General features: G+C 44.5%; 1 protein-coding gene across 1 annotated transcript in view; it reads right to left on the reverse strand.

Annotated features, from left to right (window-relative positions):
• The window catches only part of MTSS1 (MTSS I-BAR domain containing 1), a 105,016-nt gene that overhangs the window by 19,214 nt on the left and 63,063 nt on the right, over positions 1-22,739 (reverse strand). Inside the window, exons 4-7 of the mRNA XM_085300124.1 lie at positions 15,005-15,089; positions 13,528-13,619; positions 11,945-12,019; positions 1,211-1,368 (exon numbers count right to left, since the gene is read on the reverse strand). Coding sequence (XP_085156250.1) covers positions 1,211-1,368; positions 11,945-12,019; positions 13,528-13,619; positions 15,005-15,089 — 410 coding nt within the window. The remainder of the gene's footprint in view (positions 1-1,210; positions 1,369-11,944; positions 12,020-13,527; positions 13,620-15,004; positions 15,090-22,739) is intronic.

Genomic DNA, 22,739 nt, shown 5'->3' on the forward strand with positions numbered 1-22,739 from the left:
ACACAGCATACAATCTTTTGCATTTTACTGATGACTGTAGTCATGCCCAGTTGCTTTCTCTTCATCCATATATCAATCACCACTTATGAAAGAGGCTTGGAAATATTCATTTACAAATTTTTATGCCTCCCTCAAGATTGCTCAACTTCTGAGGCTTACACATCCTCTTTCTCTCCAACGAGATAAGTCTTAGTGTTCTTGTGGGCATATCTTTGGAAAAAGAATCATTCTCACTGTGTTTGGAATAGGTTTATCCCTTCTATGCATACTCAAAAGGTGCCCTAAGGATTTTAACCTTGCACACAAATGGGTTAAATTCATACTTTTTGCTAGCTTTGGAGACTTTGACAAAGGCACGATACAGGTATAAAGCATCACCACATCTATGATTCATGCTGGCTCATACTACATGAAGCGCTAGCTCTACTCTGACAACATCAGCACTGTAAGTTACCATAGCAATCTCTCAGCTACCATGGTAATTTCATCCAGGTCCTCTGAGTCTGCAATTCCCCTCCTGCCGCTCAGCCATCAACTTCCTACTTCTCTAACCATGGTTTTCTGCTGAGGCTGATGCTCTTTGTAAACAAGCATCGGGGACATTTTCCCAGTACACTGAAGCCTCTTTAGAAATACGTCAGGTTTACACAAAGCCACAAATGTTCCAGTGCTGGGCTGCAGACAACCTGAGATTATGAAAATATACTTAATCTTTTGAAAGGAATTGAAGAAGCTGTCATGTAGGAGGTAAAGAGCTGCCACAAAACTGCACAGAAGCAGGTTGCAATCTGTCAGATAATGTCATTACATACACAGGGGAGGTCTTGAAATATTTCAGTTCTACTGCTAGAGTAGGAGTAAAGAAGGTTTATATTAAAATGTGATGTTGAGAGAAAAGTGGCAGAAGCTACATTAGCAGTGCCTCAGGGCCATACTCACAGGGACTCGAGATCCACCTAAGTCATTGCCCACTGTTTCCCTAAGAGTCTGCTTGAAAGTTTTTACCGCCTTTGGTCTCTGAATCACTGCAAGGGTCCCTAAGAAAGTGCCCAGCTCTTGTCACTGCCTAAACAGAGATGCAGGCAGGATTTCGGCTAGTTTCTACGGCTCTAGAAATTCCTTCCAAAGATGCAATGAGCTCCCTTTTGGGGGGCTGGGGGCCACCTCGCAGACTTGCGCGCTGCACTGACGTGAAACGGAGAGCTCTTACTATGACAGGCCGCAGCATCGAGATGAAAGTACAGAATCGGCCGCGTTCCTCGATCAGCGCTTTCCTGACAGCTTGCTTCTCGGTTTCTTCAAGCAGCAGGTACTTATCATTGACGTCTTGCAAAGCACTGTCCAGCTGGGGCTGAATGTCACCCCGTCCTGCACACAGGGAACAATCAAGAGTGCATTTTATCAAAACTGTGGAGCTATATAGACAAATCCCTTGTTTTCAGCCAGCACTGCTGCCAGACTGCTTTTGCAATTCAAATCTCAACCAGTACCTTCCCTTAATTCAAATTAATGGGGCTTTTAAAAGTTGAAATGAAGCATTTTATGGCATTTTTCCCTTTTGCCTAGGAAGAAATTCAGTTTAATTCAAAGAAAGTTTCACCAAGTCAAAGACAGCATTTCATGTCTGGACTCTCTCAAGCTGTTAGTGGTTAAAACCTCTCATGTCATCCTTGCTGACAATCAACCTCTTGCTGATTAGGAGGGCATTCGTCACTAATCCCAGGCACACTCCTCTTCCTTCCTATGTTGTGCTTGGCAAGCTCCTGCTGGCAACTTTATGGAGTCACTAAATGAGTGAATGAGTGTCCTATCTATGACATGACAGTAGGGACATGTTACTGAACCTGTTGGACCACAGGATTTAACTGCTTTACACAAGCAACTGGTAAAATAGCATTCTTCATTCCAAAGTCCAAAACAAAAAATAACTATTGACATCTAAAATACATCAATATGTCCAGTCCAGCATTCGTCTCTGGAAAAAAAATCCAATGTTTAGCCATCACAAAGCTTCATCCACCATAAGCCAACTCGTTCATAACACTAAAAATTTCTATGACAGTTAAGTATCTTATTCTGCAACAACTGCTTATCCTGCATCATGCCAAAAATCCGTTCCTCTAGTAACGAGCTGCTTAACTCTAGCATCACTGAGTCAACACTGTTACAGTTAAAAGATCTTTTCATGCATCGAACAACTCTGATTAAAGAATCTCAGCTGCATAAATTTCTCTCAAATCTTCCAGAAACACCACAAAGTAAGAATGACAGGTGCATTTCCATTCCACTGTGGCTCAATATCAGTAAGATCACATTTTAAAATGATGTGCATGTTACAGGTAGCTACCAAAAAAATCCATTTTTAATGGACAATCTGTTTTATGGACAATCTTTGTGCATGCAGGATTTAAAGTTATGAGTAAGAGGAAGAAAAAAGCCTCCTGATGCGTGCAGTACAAAATACCATGTTCCACAAGACAACTCAAGGTCAGAGCTACAAAGGCAGACCTTTGCCTGATTATCATACCTATGACTTCAGAGGAAAGTGAAGTCATTGGTTCCCGAGCACTAACAGACAACCAGAACAGAAAAGATTGAGCAAGAGCGGATTAAAGAGAATCACTCTGACTTAGAGGCATTACGGGCTGGATATAYCCAGATCTCCTCTGCTCAGTCGGATGTAATCCAGATAAAACCATACGGTTCCCTACGCATGGGGCTCCGAGGTGCAACCTCAAGGAACAGCATCCCCACCAGCCGGGTGGCTCCAGCACAGCCCCTGTCAAGGACACGCATGGACGACATTATCGGCACAAACTCCCAGGTTCTCACCCTCAAGATCAGACTGACTAGTGCAAGGTAAATCATAAAGTTAATTATTTCCCAAAGAGTTTTAAAACAGACTCTGAAGCTGCAGAGTTACCTGGTCTCTCTCTCAAAATTTGTAGTTACCAGAAACAACTTTTAGAAGAATTTTAAATAATTCTCTATTGGGCCTGTGCCTTCTTAGTCATTCACCTCAAGAGATAAACCCATGGCCTTCTCTTTGACCACTGCTCTGTACGTTTCGGGCCCTTTCTCATACTCAACGTTGCAATCAGATGCAGCAATCAATCATTTTAAGCTTCCCTGGAATTGTTCTTTCAAACTCCTTACAAAATTGGGATTTACATTATTACCCAGAACTTTTATTTGGAGAGCTGCCCGGAAATGATTGCAGGTGAAATGAGCTCATGTTCYTCAACGCTAGATACCGGATTGTTCGTACGGCCGTAGTGGCCATATGCAGAACACATTAACTGCTAACTAAAACGTGCACCCACCAGTTCAGCTCTGGAGAACTGCTGCATATAAAACCACATAGCTCTCCAGCACCCTCTGCATCTCCCTAAGGGAGTAAAATACAAATGTTAAGTAAATCAGGAAATTAACAGACGTACTGTCTATCACAACCACTTTTATGGAGCTGTGGCTCATGGGTGCCTGTGCAGTTGGCAAAAGCAGACAAGCTCTCCAGGTATAATTCAGAGCAGTGAACCAGCTTAGGTGCTCTGAATTGCCTGGATGAGCTTCTCAAGTCAGATGTTTACAGGGCACAAAACCAGCTCTCTCTCAACCCATTTCCTCTTCTCCGAGCACAGCCCCAGGGCAGCCCTCCTACTCCTGGGGATGCCAAGGACACATGGGCAGGCTGCGCATCTCCGTTGCTCCCCACCGGCCTCCGGCCCTCCTTGGTCTGAACCCACTATGTTTCTCAGGAGGAGGCATCAGTGTCAAAAGCCACTGCAGACACCAAGTCTCCATGGCACCTTGCCCTACAACCCCTGTCAGCACAGCATCCCCTGCTTGAGAGCAATGATGGTTCTTCCCCTTGGAATTGTGAGGGAAAAGTCACTTATTTCAGGTATCCCTGACAACCGATTGCACTACTTTTGCAGTCTATTGGAAAATCTACTGYAATCTGTTTCTGTGGACATGAGGTACACTTTTGTAAGGAACATTAACAATTGATTACTCTCCCTAGCACAGTAAAAGCTTTAGGTTACACATTTGGAAATGTTTCCAAACCAATGCAATTTTTATAATGACAGAAAATAGTTCCAGAACAGTCTCATCATTTAACACCTGGATGGCCATGGTGGGCAAAGGTGGACCTGGAAGGATACTCCTATCCCAGCTGGAGACTGGTTTGAACAACCCACCAAAACACTCAGCTCTAGAGATGGTGAAATGTGTCAAATGTGTCCATTGTAGTCACCTGGAATCGGTCAGAAATGAGTATGTTTTAAGGATGGCTCTGCAAAACACATCCATCTGCATGCAGAAGAACAAGTCAATAATCTGAAAAGCCAGGAGAAATGTGAATCCACCCTTTCTCCAGTGGGAGTTTTGGTGGTGCAGTGAGGAACARAAATGCAGAACCAGAAGTTACAGCCTGAACCCTGCCAGGACCAAAAGTAACATGCGCCCGGTGGCCGYGGGACTGGTGGGTCAGCACAGGCAAGCACACAGTGCAAGAGCTGCGGAGAGAGCAAATCGCAGTCGCTGTATCACTTCTCATCAATATTCACATGAATCCACCATTACTCATCAAATAGTCTTAATATGTGACCTTCAGAGAGGGTGCTTCACATCACTAGCATGACATGCAAAAGCTTTAAAGAGCTGATGTGCAYTAAAACATCAGTTTTATAGTGCTCTACAGCTAAAAGCCTCATGCAAATTCTTAAATAACCACTGTTTGAAATAAAACTTAAATCGAAGGAAYGTACTGGGGAGAAGACAAAAGGTAAGTCTAATTTTCAACCCAATTTCATGCTTATATTTTATAAGACAACTTAAAGTAGCAAGACTGTCAACAACTGCAAAGAGTAGCACTGATTTTTAAATGCTCTAAGTCTGACTGCGAAAGTTAATGCTATTATTGGCAAAGTAACAAAAAATATTGGTGAAATTAGTATTTCCCATGTTCTGATTCTCACCTAAAGACTGCTCCCTCACATTCATTTTGGGTGTCTTAAAAATTCCACATGGACACTTTACTTGGAGTGCAGGCATTGACACTGTACAATCAAATGTTGACAGCACATCTACCAGCACAAACCAAAACGAGCTCAAAGCCATTCATCCCCAAATCATTTCCTTCACAACGGCAGACCTGCTCCATCTTCCAGGGGAGCAACCCCTTTGAGTCCTGCGCAGTAAAGCCAAAAAACTGATAAGGACCCAGACTGAGACTAACACGGTTCTGCAGCAGCTTACAGAAAGGTGGAAAATCTCATTGCTGGGGTTAACTTTAGAAGCCAACTCCAGAAATCCAGCAACCAAATCCGAGTCTTTCCAGTGACCACTGGAGATCTGAATCAGCTGCTGAGGTTCCTAAGTGCTAAGCTGTCAAAAGACAAAGTTCAAGTTCTCAAAGGAAACTTGCAGATCGAATTGCAAACCAGGAGAAACAAAGTGCCAGTGCAAACCAGGAAGGAGACCATGCGGTGGGTACCCAGTACCCAGCCGAGGCCCCCTGATTAAGAGTCTCCCTGTCTGATCCATTTAGGCTCTTCCAGAGGGCAGTTTTAAAATCCTCTGTGATTATTCCTACCTGCTGAGGTCTGGTATTTTCTCTCAGACTCAAACACRCTAAATTTCACTTCAGAGAAGATCAAGGCAACTTCTTCACATTTTCAATACAATGACTGAAAACAGCACTCCAACTTAAACAGATTCAAGGTGTGATCAGGCAGTAGAAGAGGAAACRACTGTGAGGCCAATTCCACCCCTTCCCCAGCATGAAGTTATACGTGATTTCTTATGCATCATTTAAGAAGGGTGCATGCGAATTTCAGAGAAAAGGGATTTGGACCACAGGTTTACAAAAAAACAACACTGAGGACTTTAGCTCTAGACTTTAAAAGTCATATTAACGATAAGACATTCAATTATTTGAACATCACCTTGATGACATGTCTGTTCTATTTAGCTTCTCTCGCAACCATGATATGATTTGATCAGTCCACGTTAATCCCTTTCTAAAACAAACCAGAGGTTCGGCTACAAAACCAATTTTCTTCTTTTACAGTGCTCCAATCAGATGCCAAAAGAAGATACAAATCAAAAGATGGTTTGTTCATTAAGAGTAGGCAAYGTTTTAGTTTCATTAGAAATTAAAGTCTAGGCAGTTAGTGGAGACCAGACACCATAAAGAGGCCACAGCAAGGGCTACAATAAACCAGCCACCAGGGTTACAGCATGGCACAGACTTACCCAGAGCCTCAGCTGTCAGGCAGGTGCGCATGATGAGAAATTGCAGGACACAAAATTGACACAGAAAGGAAAATAAAAAAAAGTCAAACTGGTATTCCAGCACTCCTAGAGTTCAGACATTATCATCAGCTCTGAGACACGAGAGTGAGCAGTACGGAGTAGCCTGTTTTGACTTCTGCTGCTGCTGATAAAGGCAAATGCATTAGCTTTGCTTACTGATGAGCTGCTGTAAATCAAATGCCTGGTTATTTATCACGCAGTTTTATTTTAAGAAATTTAAGTCAGTTCAAGAACTCAGTTTAGCTTGCAGATTCTTACGCAAAAGCATGGTAATTTGTGTTTCAGAGCAAGTGCACAACACAGACAACCATCACACTCTGCTCGAGTGGCTGAAGAGGACCGASGTGCACACCGACGCAGAACGGGGAACCTTGGAAACTCGACTACCCGAGGCAGCTGCTACATTAGTAACCGCAGCATTTTCTGATGTTCTCTACTGCAATTACATTAATAGATTGTTAATTAAACGAAACACTAATTGCTAATGCAGTGTGGAAGAACATCAAAAAGATTAACCAYGATACGCACATTTTAATTAAAAAATTTATATTAAGCTCTGCAATAAACCTGGCTAACTGTCAGGAAGAAGTGTCAAATGACATTCAGACTCAAGGAATGAAAGTCAAAACGATCTGCAGTCCCTGAGCAGGCAACATGTCTTCACTGAAGTTTTATRAAGTGGAGCTTACATTACAAACGTTGCGGGGGTGGGAAAAGAAAAAAAAAACCCGCAGGCACTACAAAAATCCACAGATAATTTGCTAACTAGTTCCCCTCCTCCTGAGCCATATCATATCAACTGCAGAGCAAGTCCTGGCTCTCCCTTCACCCATCACCCCACACTTGTTCCATTTGAAGAAATAACCTAGTGGAGCCGGGGTCTGCTCAGAGGTCGTCCCTCCCCAGACTGCCGCTCCAGGAAAGCGCTAAGCATGGGGACCATGCGAAGTACCTGAACGAGGAGGTCTGTATTTGCTTAAAAACTGAGTTGTTCCTCAGTTTTAGCTGTGAGGAAGAGTTTCGTGGGTTTTAGCTAAGAGTCATAGGATTTGCACAATCACCGATGAGAACAGTACAGCAATWAATACAGTTTGCAAAGACCAGAGCATGCAACAAAAACAGCTGCAAAGGCTCTAAAAACACAAACATGTCATCTCAGCTAAGCAGGAGGAGGGAGAAGAAAAGGCACTTTTGACAGTATTACATTAAGTTAATCATCATTCCGCTCTCTCAATTTCATTAACAGGCTGGTAAGCGTATTTTCAAAAACCACCGAATAATGCGAAGCATCAAAGCAAAGTACAGGTTGCGCATTTGGATACTCCACAGCGACAAGACAAGATGAAATGTCATGCTGAATGTTTATGGCACTCCGCAGAAACATCTCTGAATAAAGGCAAAATTCAGCTTTCACATTAAAACATGTTATAATAGCCTTGGTTTTTTATTGAGACTGTTTTAAATAATTCCTTTTTAAAAATCCCTTTGGATTTAAACATTTTTTTCCTCCAAGTTAGCACACAGTAACATGTTAACAGCCTCAAAGYGAAACCTTCCAGATATGTTATGAGCAGAATCGAAGCCTGTCTACTCAATCAAAAACGTCCAAGGTCAAAAAARTGCACAGAATAAAGCCAACGCGCACACCAGATTTCACGTGATATGTTGTTATACTTTAAGTCATTTGAGTGTTTCAGTTACATTTTTTCTTTTTGGGGGGAAATAAAAGTCATGCATTTTGTTGAGCTTCCCCAACAGTTACAGGCAAAACTGCTGCTACTTTTCCTCTGAGCTCAGTATAGCTGCAACAGCTTCTAGCAGCTATAGCTGTAGAGGCCTTGACTCAGCATAAAACAAATCCATGTTTAGGTATTAAATATATATGTAATTAATCTGCTGAATCAGGTTAGCTAAGTGGACTTTTGATGTCCAACTCTTGCCTGAAAGCAAAGAGCAATTTATAAGATGATGTACACAGGTTCATCCACTGTGGAGCCTCCTCTGTTTAGAAATTGAGGAAAAGGGCAAAGTTTCAATGCCAGGGAGGCAATGTGCCCTATCGACCTCATCTCCTAGGAACCTGAGTAAGGAAAGAGGTGCATTGATGACTGCCCCACCACAGCAGCAGGACACCCCAGGGACTGCACTGGGTTCTGCTGGGTCCTATACATACTGCACATATTTAGACTTCACAAGGATTTCTTGCAGTCAAAGGTAACAAAAAGAATGAATATCACCCCTGAAAGGTCCTTCAAAACACAATACTTACACTTCCACAAAGACTTGTCATTTTACCAGCTATACTTTAGCAAACATCCAGAAAGGACCCATAAGATCTTTGAAGTTTCCAAAGTTTGCTGTTTCCTGATCACTTCCTGCTATGGAAGGACCTTTATTGCAATTAAAAGCAAAAAACAAAAAAAAAGCCCCACTCTACTCTGCAAATATAATTTCTAAGAAATTACCTCAAATGTGAGACCTGAACTTTCAGCTTGGCCGCATGCAATCGGACCAGAAAGACCTTGCAAAGCCAGAGAAGAGGCAAACCCAAATGTCCCTGGCCCCTTGGTGCTCCAGGGGTGCCAGACCTGCATCATGCCTGCCAAGAACTGTGAACATCTCCCCCAAAGCCCTGGAGATGCAGGCAAGGAGTGAGCAGCTACCATGCAAGGAGCAGACGCCACGGGACACAGGCTCTGCAGCCTGACGTGACAGGCAGGGGGGACAGCACCGTCGTAACACATGCAAGTGAGAAGTGCAGGGTTGTATCTCAGCTTCTAGATCTAAAGCTGCCCAAAGYGAATCACTGCCCTATCCTGTCACAGCAGAAAGCTGACTTAGAAAAACCTTGAAAGGCGTTTTTAGTAGCATGCACAGTAATTAACCAAATCCAGAACGGGGCAAACATCTCACTTGCCCACAGATGGTCAAGTATGGTCAATTCAAAACATTTTTACGAGCACTAAGTAGAGAATGTGTTTGCTGTTTTGGAAGTCCCATAGGTGAGTCAGTAACTTTGCAGAAAATTAAGGGACAGGCCCCGTTTGAGGAAAAACAGAACAAAACAGCCAAGTCTGTTCAACAAGGAAACAGAAGAGCTGAAGACACGATAAAGGAGCATTCACATGCACTCAGCCACATGCKGGGATGGGTTCACCAGAGACTTTCTCTGCCAGCGAGTTCAAACCTCACTTGTAACCTAGAGCAGAATCAGTTTGAGCGCGCTGCCATTTTGTAAATAAACCCCTTCTTGATCATGTTTTTGCCTCAGCGACAAAAGCAACATACTGCACAGCATAGCACATTAAACAGACCTGTCAGGAGAAGACATGCAACAAAGTCCGCATAGTAATATCTGACACTGCTCTTACAAATTCATACTCGTGCTTTCTCCCTTCAAGGTAAGGATCAAAAAGACAAAGGAGGAAAAAAAAACCACCTGCTACTTTCATCCCTTCTATATTTAACTGCTTTAAATAGTCTGTCAAAAGACGGATTTTCCTCCCACTTTCCTCCCATCTGTGCCTGTAATCCACCGGCCTGGCAGGTTCAGGCATTTGATCTCATGTCTGCACGAGCCTCAGCACCTCGCTGCGCCTCTCCTCCCCAGGGCCAGCAAGAACAGACGTTCACAGCTCTCAGCTCCTAAAAAAGTTATTGCAGCTCCTCCTTTTCCTTGTGCTGGCTACCTGGGTGCCTTCATCACCTCCATCACCCCCCCACACCTCTCTTTGCAGCTGGCTTTCATCCTGCCTCAGCCTCATTTGGCTTCTGCTCTGGACCCAAGCGCCACATGTGTGACACCGCTTGGAGATCCTACTGCATGGAAATACAGGAGGTTCACTGACAGCTCTGAGAGCATCTACTACAACTGCAAAATGAAGAGCCCTCGCTCTAAATGGCTCTAAAAAAATAATCAAGATACTTCAATTGCAGCATGGCTGCTATAAAAATGATAGCAAAATGAGGCCTATTCCACTCCCCATTGAAGATGTTTAATCCCGATGGAGGACAAGACACTGGTGTGCTGATCTCTTGGTTAGGCATGGCATGTTCAGGGGAGGGAGAGATGAACCCAAATGTGTAGGCAGAAAATACGAGAGCTTCAGCCTATTTGCTTTAACTACTGCTGACAGCACAAAGTATCTGTCAACTTATAAAAAAAGCTCCAATTTAATCATCATTCATTCCCGGGACTTGGACACGCTCTTCTCAGTTTCCACCTCCTGGACCCCAAGGGATTGCTCTGGTTACAGTGGGACAACAGGGGTCGAACCAGAACGGGGAAAAGAAGGGAAGAAAGAGGAAGGGAGCAGTACACTCTCTAAAGCAGTTAGTCTGAAACAAGGCAGTTCATTGCACAAAATGGTAAATGAGTGAACAAGACAACAAAAAAAAAGTCTTATCACACACACATACACAAATCACACCTAAAGATACACATTCTGACCCAAAAAGCTGGACTTCTCCAGCAACACACAGACGCATGTGCTGGGTACACGTAGCTCAGCTCTTCTCTTAGCTCCTGTCTTTCCGAGCCCTTCTCTCATCCCTCTTATAAGTCAGTTAAGATCCAAGAGCAGTTTGCCAGCCACGTGGCTCTACCAGTGTAACTATCATCTCACCTTTCAGGGAGGACAGCCAGGGATTGCTCATTTATACTGGATAAAGTACAAATAGGTCTAAACTTACAGGTTTTGAAAAACTCAAGAAACTCCTGGCCCCAGCATTTATTTTGCTCGTCTCCAGGCTCATAGTTTTCAGGCAGGAGGGGGAAGCACAAACTGCAGCCCAAGGGCTGTTCAAACCTGGTAGGAGCCCAATGCCAGGAAAGAGAACGAGCAAATCTGCTTCCATACAAGCTCTGGATCAGTTTTACAAAGCCTGGTGGGGCTTGTACCTCACTAAATAGCGCCCTTAGTGATGGCAATCCTGCAATATCTAGGTGGAGCCATGTTTCTAGGAATATGAAGAAACAACTCCTATGACAAGTTGTTGGTGGGAGAGCGATAGAAGCATGAGGTTCAGCTGATTAAAAAAAAAAAAAAAAAAAAAAAAAAGAGAGAGATCCTTTTTGTGGAGACCTCCCTGTCTTTTCCTACTCATCTCTAGTTTTCTATGGTTGCCAAGTGCCCTCCCTGACAACAACCCATACCACCTTCTCACCCACTGAGGAATAACGCAAGATTTAGGAGATTATAGGCTGCAAAAAAAAATGAGGGCGGAAAGAAAGAAAGCAAGAAATGTTAATAGTTACAGAAAATTTACATAATGGCTTCTTTATACTATTCCGAAAGATTTGAGAAGATTTTACAGGTATCTGCATGAGTCATGTTACAGCATCAATGCTCTCAGCAGGAATCAGTTAGCAGCAAGCGTTGTGTTTTCTGAAATGACTGACTCGGTACAAACAGCTTCAAAGCTTTTCTGTAAGAACATTAGACAGCAGCATTCAAATGTGATTTACGTGACACACAGTAATTGTACCCTGGTATTCAAGCACACCCCGGCAGTACGTTACAGGGGACTGAGCTATTAGACTAGAAAGTCCTGTTGTCGTTCAACCTGTGTCAACGAGCACAGCACAAAAGGTGCTTAAGAGCACAAGTAGGGAGCAAGTTACCTTTCTTTGCTTTCTTCTGCAGCTTCAGTGTGTCAGACGATTTCTTTTTTATCTCTTGGCGCGCTTTTTTGTATTCTAAAAAACACACAGTCTCTGTATCAACACACCTGATATTAAAATGAAGGCTTTTCACAGAAAAGGCTCTGCCTAAAGATATCAGGCTACAAATTTCAAGTTTTTTTTTTAATCAAAGCAGCTTAGAACTCACATTTTGTAGTGCCTATATATTTGGCTAAATATAATGTTTTAGGGTGTGAGCACATTCAAAAACTGAATCTTTCCCAAACAAACAAAGCCTTTATAAAAATTACAGCTGAAAGAGCAGTACAAAAGGAGAGGGATTTTTGTTTGAGAGACTCATCCACTCTCAGGAACAGAAAATGGAGATGACAGGCCTCTCAAAACATCTGTATTCAAAAGCCAGGATCCTGAAATGGCAAGGTAGAGAAGATCCCAAGATCCTCATGCAGCAGGAAAGCCAGGCAGAGGGAGAGGGTGCTAAGACTGCTCAAGAAAGGGTCACATTGCCAGCTCTTGCACGCCAAGTGGAGCATGCTGCAGCTGTCCTCATTTTTAGATGAGCTGCAAACCCCAGGAGAATTAAAAGCCCAGAACAAAATATTCCACCTCTGTCTTAGGCACGCTAAAGATACTAGATACGAAAGCTGATACTAAAAAAATAGTAATAAAAAAGATGTGTATGTATGTGTGTTCTCATACACACACTTTAACAGAGGTGGTCACTGTTACTGCTCTTCTACACGTGGAAAAACTGAAGAAGGCTCATGGCAGGCACTGTGTCTGGGCCAACCACACCTCCAACACCCAAATCTGTCCCCTGAGTGCTGGGTCTCTCTGCATTTTGGTGAGTCAGCCCCCTCCCTCCGCCCCATAATAAACCAGCATGGTGCTGCTTTTATCCAGCAGTCTTGAATTTTCAAGGGTCAGTGGTGAACTGTGACCAGCTTTCAGCACCTGTGCTAGAGGGTCATCATCCCCTGGCAGGAGTTCTGCAAAGCTGAAGCCATCTACCCACAAGCTCGTGCCGTGCAGGACCCTACTCGCTCTTCCAGGAATGCCTCCAAAGCAGTGCTTGGCACTGCAGCTCTGAGCACCTCGTGTGCGATGACACAGCTTTCCAGCTCCCCACGTACATATCTCTGTGTCCCACCAGATATAAAACAACAGCACTGAATGTTTTAGAGTGCTGTGGCTTCTCTGGAGAACACTATGGCCAAGACATAATGTGATCTCAAAGCCAGCTTTTAACTACACCGCAGAGCTTTGTGGAGATAGATGTGGCATCCTCTGCACTATGATAGATCATACAGTGAGAGTATCCTAACAGAGTTAAAACCAGTGATTGCCTACCAGCTTAGAGAAAAAAAAAATCCCCAAAAAACAACTAGTGCAAGAGTGAAAAAAAATTGTTAGGCACTTTTGGATATAGTGTTTTAAAACAGAAATGTTGCTCTACATACTTAAGCATATGTCATTTTGTTCCCCAGTATAACCATTAAAAGAGGAAGAAAAACTGGTATTACAATATCAGTCCTATTAAAGGATTCTTCCTCTGTAACTACCTTTTGCATGGTCTTTATCCAGTTGATTGGCCACTTTCTTCCACTCTTCCATCTGTTCTTGAAGTGGGTTTATCAGACAGTCAATTAAAGCACTAATTTTGTTGAAAAAACACAAAGAGCAATCAAATCCTGCAGACGCCCCTATTCTTMTATAGAGAGCCAAGGTCAACACTGGAGTATTTTTACTTTTTGCTGCGACAGCTACCAGTGTCACAATGTAAATATCAGAACATAAAAATGCTTAAGCTGGAGAAAGCAAGGGAAGGACTGGATCACAAAAGTCCCAATCACAAGATAAACCAGAATTACTGTACAGCAGTTCAGGGCAGGGATGAATTGAGTGTAAACCAGAGGAGTGACCTGAAACAGGGCCAATGTAAACAGCTGGATTCCACTCATGCAGCACGCAAAAAGCAGTCTACGCAAACACCCTGGAGAATGAAGGGTTTTACGTGCCCGTGAAGATTATAAGCTTACGTAGGACACGTACACGTAGAGGACAACAGAAAGGAGCTGTAGGAGCTATCAGCATCCTGCCCAGTAAGGAGTCTCACTTCCCACCAGCCGGGGCTGGAGCGTGGAGGTGAGTCAGACTCCAAGCCCACGCCATGCCTGGCACCGCTACTGGGAATAGTAAGCAAGAGGAGCCATAGGAGCAGCGGAGTTTGTGATACAACACTGATAAGGCTGCASTAGGTTAAATGGATTGAGATGGCACTATTAAAACAGGTAACTTTCGGTAACTGGAGGTGAAAGTCCTYTTTCCACAACCAATTACTTCACAAATATCTTCTAAAAAATAAAGGGCAGAAATCTCAAGTCATCAAACAAATGGAAAAGCATTATTTTGGCTCACTTGGGTCAAGTACACATTTTGCATCCCTGGTTAAAGGAAGCATGTGTACATACTACAGAAGCAGTGCTSTGCTTTATGTATAGCCCTGCTTACCTGCAAGTTGTTCATTACCTCCACAGCCCAACTTTAACTGGAAGGAGGGGAGGACGGAATTTAACTTTTCCATAGTAGTTTCTTTTTTGGTTGCAAGCTATTTGGGTTCTCAGGTAAGTTGAAGCAGCAGCACAATATTGCTGCTGCTTTCAGACTTAACGAAAAGGCTTAAAGTGCCCAAACACACAGACAGGTCCCTCGCCCCACCAGCAGCTGCTCGGCACTGACTGACAAACTGATGATGGGAATTTGCAGCATTTAGTGTGATTTGAGGTGACAAGTCTAAATCCTAGAAGATGCAGTGAAATGTTGCGTTTCCTGGCTTATAAAACACTCAATGTGCTGGGAGAGAGAGGAGAAAGGCCGTTCTTACTGAGAGGGTCCAAGATCAGCTGGAAAGCCAGTGCTGGTGAACAGCTTTACGTGCTCCTCAGTAACGGGGGCTGCACAACACCTACACTGTAACTGTAGTCCCACAGCTTAYGAGAGCCAAATCTCGGGCTCTGGTCCACGCACAGAAGCACTCACCTGGAGAACTGTCTGAGCTTGGACTCTATACTCCTGTGTCTCATACACATCCTGGTCAGGGCAGATCCAATCTCTCGGGTGCCGCCTGCAAAGGAAAACATGAGGAAGGTGAGGTATCTGGTAAGGCTCCTTCCCGTGACAGAGGCACAGCAATTTGGAAGAGCGTGGCAAGTCTTACGGAACAACTCAAAACCGTATTTGTTATATAGAGGCACCATAAAATCAGCCAGGCTACCAGCCAGGCAGAACTCAGTAGTGTCTATCACCTTGGGGAGAGACTAGAACTGAACGATTAAGCAGCATTAAAGCAGTTCTTCTGGYAGCCTTTTGTGCGGTGAGACTCAACCCCTTGGTGGAAGGGCTGAGGAAACAGGGCTGGAGATGGCAAAGCACAGAGGAAGAAGGCTGGCAGAACGCTGGGCATCCACAACCAGGCAGGTCCTCAGCAGTATGCCAAATTTCTGAAACAAATCTAGCKACTTGATCCAATTTCCCATAACCAGATTTGTTAGTGCACAGCTCAAAAACTGTTTTAATTTTCCAGAATACGGAACTAACCCTGTCTGCTCCTTCATGCACTGATGAAGATACGCACCACTGACACACCACCCCCCATACCTGGATCTCAGATCATGCACCGATTTATCACTAACCTAAATAGTGCCAGAAGATGGCACTATTTGCTCTGTACCCTGACTCGCTTCAGTTCCTCTGACAACTGCGTAACAGGAATAATTTGCAGCAAGTCTTCTTCTTCCAGAGTTTTCCTTTTTTAAAACCACAAGTTCCACCATTTCCCACTTTGATCAGCACATTGGATTTCAGTATTATTTTGTTTCAGTTAGCTTTAGTTCTGATAACAGCTTAGTCACCATCTGCAAATCAAACCTATTATCAGAGAACAAACATCAACCTTTGCACCAAGCCTTTCCAAACTGTAATACTGTCCAGAACAGTGAAGACACCAGCATCTATTTTAAGGTCTCATTTGATTATTAAAATAACCTTAGACTTGTAACGTACAATACGACATCCTTCCTAGATTTTGCTCATTTTTTTCCTTGAAAAATGGTATAGTGTAAGAAAAAAACTTGTAAGTAAAAATCTTGATGTCTTTAATCATTTTTTTTTAAACACAAACCTCRAAGTTACCACTTTCCTGCATTCCTACAGAACTGAATTCTGTGTCCACAAAATGGCTCTGGCACAAAGACACTAAATCACGGGAACAGATTGTGGCTGTTGGGTATTTTCCATTGTTCGAGAAGATAAACACCAAGTCCTCTGTCACTCGCTCGCTCACTCGTGTTTTTACAAGGAGCTTTTGAAATCCCGGTATTTGGCAAGGCTGAAGAGCCGCGGCCCGGCTGGGAAACGGGGGCCGGGCGGAGCGGCCGGGGCGCGAGCGCACCCGTCCCCTCCGGTGACGCCGCGCTGCAAAAGCGAGAGCTGCGACAGGCTCTGGTAACCCAAAAAGCAACACGGAGGACGGGGAAAGGCCTCGGCAAAAAGGCAAACAAACCAACCGGTCCATTTCTACAACAAACAGCATTTCTCAGATGCAGAAGATGGGCGTTTTTCCTTGGGGACACGCAACTTGGGGCTTAACGGAAGATGACYTCCAAGAGCAGGTACCAAGCAAAGGGGGCTGAAAAATGGACCAAAAGCTTCCATGGCTGTCAGCAGAGCAAATCTCCATCAAGTTAATGCAAAATGCAGCGAGGCTTGTATTGAAAAACTTAAGTGCTAAGACCTACCAATGGTTAACTGAGTTGAACTGACTGCTCTCCTAAGCCCCACCATATGAAAAAAAGGGAACCGAGTCATTTTAGAACAATAAATAGGAAATAAGGCASCATGTGCTTCAGAGAGTCGGAAACCAGGGTCAGTTACTATTAATATTAAAATGCAACGTAACAATATTTTAACTGAAACATCAATAACCGAAGTGTAAATATATTCACAGAATACAGATGAATGGGCAAGATCAGCAAAACAGCTACACAAACTTAGGTCTATAGTTTGGTTAAAAAAATGGTTTGGGATGAGGGGAGTTACTGGGTTTGGGTTTTGTTTTTTTTAACCGTTCTTTTCATCTTTTGCAATCTCATGTTATCCTAAAGAGTTTGAGAAATACCAGGTGTTAGCTATTCTAGGAATGAAAATGACCCCAACAGAACAAAGAAAGAAGGGTAAGACCAGTTTTGAAGAGCTTTTAACAGCCCTTTCGGAAACACAGTGCTGCAGAAACGCGTTTCGAAGCACGCASGTGAAGGGAACGAGCTGCGCCACGGGAAAGCGCAAAGAGCAGTGCCGGACTGCGAGCGGGCGGCGAGGAGGGGCCCGCGGGGTCGGGGCTTAGCAAGGCCAGCGGTGCTACTCAGTGAACCTAAAGCAATCAGCCAAGTTTGACTATGCTGGAAACAAGACTTCTGCAGCACTGCAGGAAATCAAAATAACTCACAGGGTGCGTCAGCCCCGAGCTGGCGAAGCCCCGGTGCCGCAGCGCACAGGAACCGCTCTCCGCTCCAGGCACGTTGCTAAAGTAAAGGCGCTCTGCATTTCACGTTCCTGTTTCGAAGCTAACGYGGCCAAAGTCTAATTAAGCACATGGGGGAGAAGCTCTGGCGGAGATGAGGGTGTCTGGCATTTTGGCACCCACTGGATCGGCAGGGACAAGAACCACGGCAATGYGTCCCTGTGCATCTCCCAGGGGAGACGGCACAGAGCTGTCACCAAAGCGTCACAGAGATAGCACCAAAGCACCCCAAAGCCTTGGAGCTCAACAGTGTTTTGACTCACTGTTCCTGACTATGYTATCAGAAATTAAAATGCTTCCTGAGTGGTTAGAGAGTTTAAGCATGGGCCTCTTGGCAAACCTTAACCCACCCAGAGCGAAGGCCCGCCTGCACGGATGTGCTGAGCAGGAACACATGCAATGCGAAGGGTTAATCTCACCTGACACCAGGTTCCYGCAAGAGCTGGTCCCACCATGACAGCGCTGGTGCACCTGTTTCTGAAGGGCTAGGACCAGCTGGCTATGCAAACTGGCAGAAGCAAGCCRTTTTGTAGCACTAGAGTTAGCTCAAAAACATCCAACCATGGAGAAGAACGGCAGTTGGGATTTTTCTTTATCACAGCCCAGCCAGACAGCCTTAGTGAGCAAAAGTAATATATGCTTTATCTATATAAATTACTGCTTGACATTGCAGCAGTGGTTTACCGCTCACAAAATGAAAGGGTTAATCACACGCACTCTCCAAAACGGGGTCTGACCTTACGAACACCAATGTGCGCATGAGTCCTTAGGTTGCATATGCAGCCCACTATTTCAAGAGCAAGACAAAAGAGCTTTCAAAATCTGACGACTCCACTGGGCTATACCAGGACCATAAGGCACCTGGTTTAGCCTCCAAGTTCGTTTACGGTTTTTCTTCCCAGAAAGACTGGCTCCGTAAGTGACCAGTTGCTTATTTGTTCAAGGATGGAGCCATGCAGCAGGAGGGCAGTAAACCAAGTACAGATCGCTGTTTTTTCAGGGCTACCAACACACAGACTTGGTGGCAACGAGAACATGTGAGCCAGAAGGGAACGAGGAGTATGCTGAAAGTACTGCCAGTCTTCACTCAAAAACAGGTCACCAGCACAAAGTCATGATGTTCCCCAGTAGCTACAAATTTCCAGAAGATAAATATAGTGGTCAGATTAGCCACTTTTAGTGGCTAACTTTTAGTCAGACCAAGAGTAAACTGGAAGACCAGGGCTCTATTCATTGCTCTCCAACTGTTTAAGTCAAACTCCTTTGCTTTTGGCTCTCCGTTTATAAAACGAGGCTAGGAATTATCTGCTTCTCTGACACACTACAATAATTCATCCATTAAGGTGAACAACGTTTGGGAATCCTGTAAAGTAACTGTATGAAACCAGAGACTAAAGCTATATTCATGAGACTTCCCCACTCAAAGAAACTGGTTTAACAAAATACCCAAATTTGATCCAAAAGTGGGTGATAACATCAGACTCATTTCTCAACACAAAAGGCAACTCCGCAAAACAAACACGCTTTTGCTCTCACCTTTCACGCTTTTTCCCTACTCCTGCCTAAACCCAAGAAAAGCCAAAAAAAAAAAATCTTTTTCATGCAAGATAACTAAATGAAAGCCTGTGGGCCACCGCACTACAATGAGTGCACTATGAAGCCATAAATGATGCTCTTTCTGCGCTTGTCATTCAACACCGCAGAGAAGCAACAGGGAGGGATTGTAGCAAAGAGACTCAATTGTTTTATTCAAATCATTATGTTTGCACTTAATAATGCCCACATATGAAGGAAACGACTATCTGATGAAACGCGCAGCTGTACAGCTTCATGGCCTCTGTATACTCAAAATTGCTCTCTACAATCAACCTCTTCTCTCCCTCCTTGGGCTTCAGTTCTGAGCAACCCCAGGCGGCTCAGAAGACAACTGCCTTTTGGGAAGTGCCTTGAAGGCTCCAACTTATTAACCAGTTCATCTTTATCTACAAGGGCAGAGTCCAAATTCACCAGCCATTTCACTCTTTCCTAAAAGGGGTGAGAATGATTAAAAAAAAAATGGGTGTAATACTTCTGTAATTTCAAAATTATCAGAAGAGGCTTCCATTTCTCAGCAGGGATTAAAGCAGCAGCTGAATATAGGCTAGATTATTAAATACAGCTCAGAACACAGAGGCTATGACAGGATGACTAACAGTGGGGCTTTTTAAGCTAATGGTCACTATTCACCCCTTATCTAAACTTACGCTGTTAAAAGAGCAAGCAGCCTCCATTGCAGATTACACAGAGCACGGACCTCGATCTAGCAAAACTGTTTATGTCGATGGCCCCACAAAACCCAAGGATGATGGGGTCTGGCCAGGGTAGCACAGCAGACATGAAGAGGAGCAGGGCTTTTGCCCAAAAGAGACAGTGACTGACACAGGGGTTGTAGGAATTGCCACTGGGACAGGAACCTAACGAAAAAACTATGGCAGCATTTTATGTTTCAAGGTATTGACAGCTTCCAGATAAGGTTTGTAAACTGCAAAAACACATCAAGAACTGCATGCTACAATGTTGTTGTCCAGCATCTACTACCCAGTAAAAAACAAACAGAAAACTCCGAAACCAAGAGCCTCTCTGAGCGGCACTTGGCAAATGTCTCTGAAAGTTGCTGTTCCGAACAAGCTAAAAGCTGTTTCCTGAAGYATTTAAAAATAGTTTTACTTTAGACATCTTTCAAAAACCTAATTCAATAAATGCAAATTAAAGGTCAAAATCATCTAAATATTTTATATTAGCCAAATTTTAAAAGCTCTGATGACGGTAGCAGACCACTGTCACATACTGCARCCCTATCACTGTCCCTGCAACGGAACAGATTGCTTGCAACGTTGAGCAGAGCACCCCTTTGGTTCAGTTACTTAGAAAATGTATTTATAGGAGCCTGATAACCCTTTCACGTTAACTAGAACGCCATGCAGTCCAGACGATCCTGAGAAGAAAACGTGTTAGGTTCCTGTTTTGCAGAAGATGTTAGCATGTGTTCATGGATGGYGGTATCAAGGTCTTAAATTGCACTAGCAGCAATTTTCCAAAATTAAAAGAGGAAGAAGAAGCAGTTAGCTAAAGCAGTGAAGAACAAGCCAAGACAAGAGAAACAGGAAAACAGAAGCAAGCSCAGGCTACAGCCTGCTCTGGCAACCACCAGCTTCAGGAAGTCCTTAAAACAGGCTGTGAACACGTCCAGTCAGTATGTTAAAAAAGRAAATGCAGAAAAGCTCTTCCGACGTCTTCGAGCCTAGCTTACGCCTCCGCTCAGCACCGCTGGACCCTGCCRTCACACCGCGGGGCAGAAAAGGCCCGCGCAAACACGTGTCTCAGCAACGAAAGGCTCCAGTTTGGCCACGCTGGCGTCAAGAGCGTGAGTTTCTGTGGCTCCCCAACTCCTCTCCCGTTCACCATCGCGGCGCAGGCAGCAGTATTTCACCTCTGCAGGTTTCTTCCATGCGTTACTCTTTGCAGGTGCTTGTTGCTAGTTCGTAACGAATAACAAGTTCCACATCAAGGTTTTAACGCCACAAAAATAAAGCAGCGTTACAAGCAGATTTGCTCAGAGCAACAAATACCAGACTTGCATTTTCTTGTATTTTCTTCTTCGACTGCTGAACCYTACAAGGGCTGACGAACGCCCGCGCTCACAGCGAAGCCGCCCCCCGCGCGAAGCCCTTCCGCGAAGGGCCTGGCAAACCTTAATCCCAGCACATCCAGCTGCTCTGCTCCAAGCAGCTGCGAAGTAATCCGACCAGACTGCGGCGATATTCAGCGAGCGAAGGAGGTAACACGCAGCGCGAACGGGCTGGAAGAGCACGYGCGATCCCCTCCACTCTCGGCATCGCGTGCGACCCTTCGCTTTGAGCCCGCTCCTTCCACACAGCACACGCGCAAGCTACAAGTTGTTCTCCTCTTCTTGGGGCTCAGCTACCAGCCTGGCCAACACCGCCAGCTCCAAGGTCAAAGCCCCCGTAACCACCCAGCTCCCAACCACCCGCGCTGCCAGCCACGCTCCAGCCGGGATTTCGGCTGCGACCGAACGGCTGCTGCCTCTGAAACACAGCATCAGGCACAGCTAAGACAAACAGGAGCAAAAAGCAGAACAATTTTTTTTCTATCTTTTTCTTTATTTTTAATTTGAAGTCAGCAATCTAGCTGAAACCCCCCAGCAAGCAGCTCTGCAAGCGCAGGCAAGGCTATTTTTACACGCTGCCGCTCCTCGCGCTCTCCCTCGGCGCGCGGGAGGGAGGATCGCGAAGGGACGAAGCAACGCAGAACCGTGTAAAGCTGCCTCAAGAAACGAGCAGTTTGAGAAATTCCAGAGAAAGCTGGTTGTGCCTCAGTTTGTTCCAAAGAGATCCAAGGACTTCAATAAATAAAACCCATCAACGTCYGAGGGAGCCACAACGGGATCTCACCGCCCCCAGCCCCTGCGCCCGGGGGAAAGCTCTGCTCCTCTCGAGGAGCCCCAGGGCTTCCTCAAACGAACCATCTCTTCACACTTTGCTAAAACTCGGGAGCCTCTTCAGCAGGAACACGGAGCACTTGCACGCCGCTTTAGTCGAATGGCAATAACACAAAGCCTTTGCAAGAGTCCAAGGCACCGATTTTATAATCATCTAGCTTGCCCCAAACCTTTCAAAGCCTGCTTTGCCCCATGCTATATTTAAAGACAGTTGCTGTGCTGTTCAGCATACCAACTCTGAAACAGTTGAACAGCTTTGACCTCACTGAAATGCCTTTTTCTCCCTCTTTTTGGCAGCATCCCACTTATTTTCAACTTTCTCAACTGTACTACAGTATCATGAATTTTCACATTTCAAGGGAGACTATCACCACATGGGTTTGACACCAGCTGGCTGCTTAAGCCTACAGTGCAAAGGAATTCAGTACACAACACTGACCTCAGTTAAAAAATAAATAAAATAAAAAGCCCACCTGTTACAAAGAAGCAAAATGAGGACAGTCATCTCCAAACAGAGACACTAAAAGACTTTGCACTTCTGCCCACAAGCTCAATAAACACATGCTCAGAGAGATAAAGCTTAACAGTAAACTCTGAATCCAAACTTTCGAAATTGGAAAAGGAATTGGCATTTTCTCCTCTACTTGTACGCAGTAAGTGGTGCAAGCTCCGCACACAAATCGTGCTGCAAACGGAGC

Source organism: Rhea americana, unplaced genomic scaffold (assembly GCF_003343005.1).
Source record: "Rhea americana isolate MKP2758 unplaced genomic scaffold, rheAme1 scaffold_0, whole genome shotgun sequence".
NCBI lineage: Eukaryota > Metazoa > Chordata > Aves > Rheiformes > Rheidae > Rhea > Rhea americana.